This window comes from Sinocyclocheilus rhinocerous, unplaced genomic scaffold (assembly GCF_001515625.1).
Source record: "Sinocyclocheilus rhinocerous isolate Xijiao unplaced genomic scaffold, SAMN03320098_v1.1 scaffold5, whole genome shotgun sequence".
NCBI classification, from domain to species: domain Eukaryota; kingdom Metazoa; phylum Chordata; class Actinopteri; order Cypriniformes; family Cyprinidae; genus Sinocyclocheilus; species Sinocyclocheilus rhinocerous.
The window spans coordinates 537,906-542,905 of record NW_015661874.1 but is presented as its reverse complement, the minus strand read 5'-3'; the positions used below and the strand labels follow the sequence as shown (position 1 = coordinate 542,905).

Here is a 5,000-nt window from a genome sequence, read left to right as displayed (position 1 = left end):
TTCAAAAATTTGGGGTCAATATGATTTTTTTTTAAAGAAATTAACAGTAAAGATATTTATAATGTAACAAAAGTTTTTTTGTTGTTGAATAAATGCTGTTCATTTGAATGCCATCATATCATATGATTAAAATTTTAAATATATTCAAATAGAAAAGTTTTAATATGTAATATTTCACAATATTTCTGTTTTTACCGCTTTTTGATTAAAATAACTGCAGCTTTGGTGAGCATAAGAGACTTCTTTCAAAATCATTTTAAACTCCAAACTTATATATACTACTTTTCAAAAGTATAAACAACCAAATATTCTAATTGCTTAGAAAAGTTTACTTCATGGGGTAATTCCTAGGGTTAAAGATCAGAACAAACCCTAAAAAGTCGATTTACAGTACCTGGGCCGGCGCTTCTTCTTTCTCCTCGATACTGTGGCTGCCCTGCAAACTGCGCTGGAGCTGCTGACGGAGTTTTGCAATCTGGAAATCACATTTTTACCATTAGCAACAGATGGAAGGAAGAAACAAATGGTGACAAAATCTAACTCAACCCATGCAGCCCAACACCAGATGACTACTGTATACTAGATGACATGACCTACAATTAACCATATTTAATAGCTATATCTAACTTCACAGGTTTCACCAAACACCGCGCAGTGAGCTTTCTGAAGAGATGTTTATGTTGCCACAGCTTGGGATTCCTAAACTGACTTTGCAGGTGCACACGAGCCAATAATGGCAAGTCAAGACACAATATGTGGGTATGTTTGAGGATGATTATGGGAAAAGAGGCCAATTAACACGCCCAAAGTATGTCTATAAACACATTACCACCCATCACTTGAAATACTTTTCATGTGCAAAAACTGCCTGTGTGTATTTTCATGCATACCTCTATGAGATGGTCAGCGCTGCCCCATGATGCCGAGCGTTTGTGTACAATAACCTCTCCTCCATCTAATATATATGTATGCATATGTATGTTTAATATATATATATATATATATGCATATGGAAATAACTTTTACTGTACCTTATGATTGCACACTCTAAAAAAAATGAATAAATACAATTTGTCTTTTCTTGTTTTTCAGTGCAAATGCCTAAAGATTCTTAAATCACAATACATTTACTTGAGAAGGGAATATTTGTTCATGTTTAAGCATAAACACCTAATTTTGTTCATTTTTTCAGAACACAAGACTTCATACTATATCTTCAATTTGCATCTCAAGTAAATGTATCTTGATTTAAGGATGTTTAGATATTTGTATTGGAAAACAGCGAAAATACTGAGGAAGATATTCATATTTTGCTGTGTACGCAGTGCCATGATTTGAGGAATTTAAGACTGTCTGCTCCAATTTAAGATGTTTTTAAGGCCTTCATTTATGGAAGGGTGAATGAAGACTTTAAGGCATGTTCATGAATATTATATTATCTGCAAGTAGCTTTTAAAAATATACCTATGCAGTTCTTTTTCACAAGGCGAGGGTGAATAAATGAACAAAGAATGCCATCTTTGTAAAGAAGTAAACAGGGTCAATTCTGATTTCATGTTGACTAAGAAAACAGTAAAACAAAAGTTTTTAAACACCAATCATTAATTCGCCAAGCGCTTTAAACAATGGCAAAAGCTGCTACAGTCAACAAAGAGCCTCGGCGTGAAGAGAGACGTTGAGAGAAACAGGCTGATTTTGACATTCTGGGCCGCTCTGGAAGCGCGAGGCCTCTGCGAGCCGGATCAGACATTAGCATATGTATGGCTCTCACTGCAGGCAGCTCAGCGCAGGCACACAAAGAGCTGTCGGAGAGCGCCAGGTGGTGCAGAGACACACAGCCATGTGCTCTCAAGCCTTAGGTAGCGTGTGCACACACCTACACACAAACACACACAGAGCGACAGGTGCAAACTGCTGCACCTCCAGAAAGAATTCACTCCACACAACACCAGAGAGAACCTTCTATAACGGCAGACTGCCACCAAACATCGGGCCTTTGTGACGGCTTTGTTTCAGGGGAGGCGAGGGGTCTCAGCGGAGCTAAACCACTGAGCGGTCAAAGACTTCATGATACTAATGAATAAAGGAAACAAAAGCCAGTAAGAATAGACTTCATTACACACAGATGACAATTTCGGCCAATCAGAAACCACACAGCTAGCTAACGAGCAAAACCGGCCTTCAGTATACACTGTCTGGCACCATTCGGACACTTCAAGTCAAAAAGAAATCAAATGTACTTACTTAAACAGACATTTCATGGTCTTATTGTGAATTATTTATTTTAGATATTACAAAAAGGCGTTTCTGGTCTTATTGTGAATCATTTCAGGGTATATACAGGAATCATGGAGTTAAATTTAATACCTTTTAAAACCTTTTTTAAGACTCTTTCCATTCCCAAATATAAAAATTTAATTTCCATCCCTAAAATACATATTTTATAGTCACTGTTATGCACTGTTATTTATCATAAACACAGCTCAAATGCTTCCTACTAGTCTGGCCCAAAACATTTAGCACAGTTGTATTACAGGTGGAATGCAAAATGTTTCAGTACAAGCATTTCAACCAAATGTAATTCATGCAATATTTCAAACCTTTAACCCACTTGGGAAAATCAACCCATGGCAACAGTTTAAAAGCAGCCCAATTTCATGGAAAAAAACAACAACAACCCTGCATCCAACACCTAAATAAAATAAATAAATAAATAAAAATATTTCACAAATGCTTATAGATGAATAAAATCGTTAAAAATGCTTATACACTGCGTGCACGTTGAAAACAATTATTAGGCACGTTGATATTCTGATATTGCCGTAACAGATGACGTCAAATCTTGCGGGATTCCATAAATAAAATACACAGAACCCCACTATTCGGACAAATATACATAATGAAAAGATGATACAAAATTTAATACCTTGGAAAATGGCATTTAAGACGTTTTAATACTTTTTAAGGGCCTTCATTTTCTCTAAATTGATTTATCAACTTTTAATACTTTTTAAGACCCCGCGGACACCCTGCATTTATTGGTGCATGTTTATTTAGATACTACAAAAATATGTTTTTGGTCTTATTGTAAATTATTTATTGGTGCACGTTATTTTAGATACTATGAAAAATTCTTAAATCAACAATTTAATAATTAGCATCACCTCTACAGCGAATTACATAATTTTTTTTAACTTTTCCTTTCTGTTTACTGTCAAATATAAATTGTACTGAAAATGCCTCTATATTTTTTCTCTATTTAAATCTTCCCAATTAATATTTAAAATTCTATTTAAGATCTAAAATGCTAATATCTGAAAAAAACTAAATAAAAAATTTAAATAATATGTATATACACATATAAATCCTTTTCCACTCTGTTAATATCCACTGTGAATCAATAAATCAATCTCCGATTGATAAAACTTACATTTTAATACCCTATTTAACTTGGAAACATCAGATTATGGAAATGAAATTGGTTCACATTTGTGTGAATTGTCTAAATAACTAAATGTGATTAAAATACAAATGAAACAGCATACAAGTGTCATTTATTTTAAAGAAAGAAGCACGTAAGCAAACTTTTCAATCTAGATGGTTAAAAAAAAAAATTTTTTTAGTGATAAACCAATAGAAATAAAACCCAAAATTAGTGTTGGTCACTTTGTGTTTGTGAAATACTACTATTACATTTGTATAAGTAAGTCACTGAGCAAAAATTATGACAAAAGTTAGTTTTACAGGGAAAAGTATCAATGTATTTTAATGGAATTTTGTTATCTAATGCAATGACATTCAGCCATTTGAACATAGATGCCTCTGGTTGATTCATCGGTGCACAAATTCCAATTAATACATAATTGTCTTTGTAATCTTTCATAAAAAACGGAATCATTTGCACCATCTCTGCAACAACTTTCCTTTTCCATTTACGTCACTGGTCTCTTATTTTTCAGCTCTCTTAGCTCTATTCTGTTATGCAACGCCCACTTTTGAAATAAATCAATTCCTGACGGACAAAATCAACTTGTTGTCTTGTTTAATTTGATTTTAACTTGATTATGGAAATTAAATTGGTTGCAAACACCATTTCAAGCTGATTTTGAGTTGGAAACGTCCCAATATCTATATCACTGCATTAAAACACTTTTCAAGCAAAACATTTCATAAAATGGGGATTTTAAATTCTAAGTACTGTAAATTCTGTTAATTTAAATTCTTAGTACTGTAAGTCATTGAGCAAAAAACAATGGGTAGTTTGTTCTGAGAAAAGGCCTCATATCAATGGTTTGCAGATGCAGCTTTGATATTTTGATGTCTAATGCAATGGCATTCAGACATCGTAAGTGTCTAATTATTTTAGGGGTTACTATATGTGAACTGTGAAACAAAACTGCATGTGACATTGACTCACCTGTGTGGCTTTATCACTCATACAGGACGCCTGGGGTTGGTACGGCTCTCGCGGCCACTGTCCAATTAGGTACTGCTCAGGCAGCTTGTCCAATGAGGGCGGCTGTCGACTGGCTGATCGAGCTTGTGAGAAAAGAAGAGGTGTTCTTGATTATGTATGCAGTGGACAATGACATGAGACATTACTGCAGTGCAGTGACAGAGAGGAAGTCGGTGGGTGTCACTGGAAACTGATGAGCTTTTGCCTACACTGTCATAACTGTACTGAAACAGAACAAGAACAGATTGTATTTATGATGGAAACGGAAGTAACAGAAACTTCATATTTACATTTTCTGAAGAAAATTTGACTAGTGTTTGACCATGCAAAACATACTTGTTTACAGACCTAAGTCAAGTCTCTTATGATATTCTGATCTCTAGATATGGCTCAGGTCCCTCTGTCAGTGTAAATCTATGTGAATTTTTTTTTTTTGCTCATTTTATAGTCCATCACCCAAAAATCCATCCAACTGCTTATAAAATGAATAAAAGCACACACACACACACACACATATATATATATATATATATATATATATATA

General features: G+C 34.3%; 1 protein-coding gene across 1 annotated transcript in view; it reads right to left on the bottom strand.

The window, feature by feature from the left end:
* The window catches only part of LOC107726645 (glucocorticoid-induced transcript 1 protein-like), a 12,158-nt gene that overhangs the window by 2,102 nt on the left and 5,056 nt on the right, over window positions 1–5,000 (bottom strand). Inside the window, exons 2-5 of the mRNA XM_016536306.1 lie at window positions 4,408–4,539; window positions 2,180–2,191; window positions 891–955; window positions 395–475 (exon numbers count right to left, since the gene is read on the bottom strand). Coding sequence (XP_016391792.1) covers window positions 395–475; window positions 891–955; window positions 2,180–2,191; window positions 4,408–4,539 — 290 coding nt within the window. The remainder of the gene's footprint in view (window positions 1–394; window positions 476–890; window positions 956–2,179; window positions 2,192–4,407; window positions 4,540–5,000) is intronic.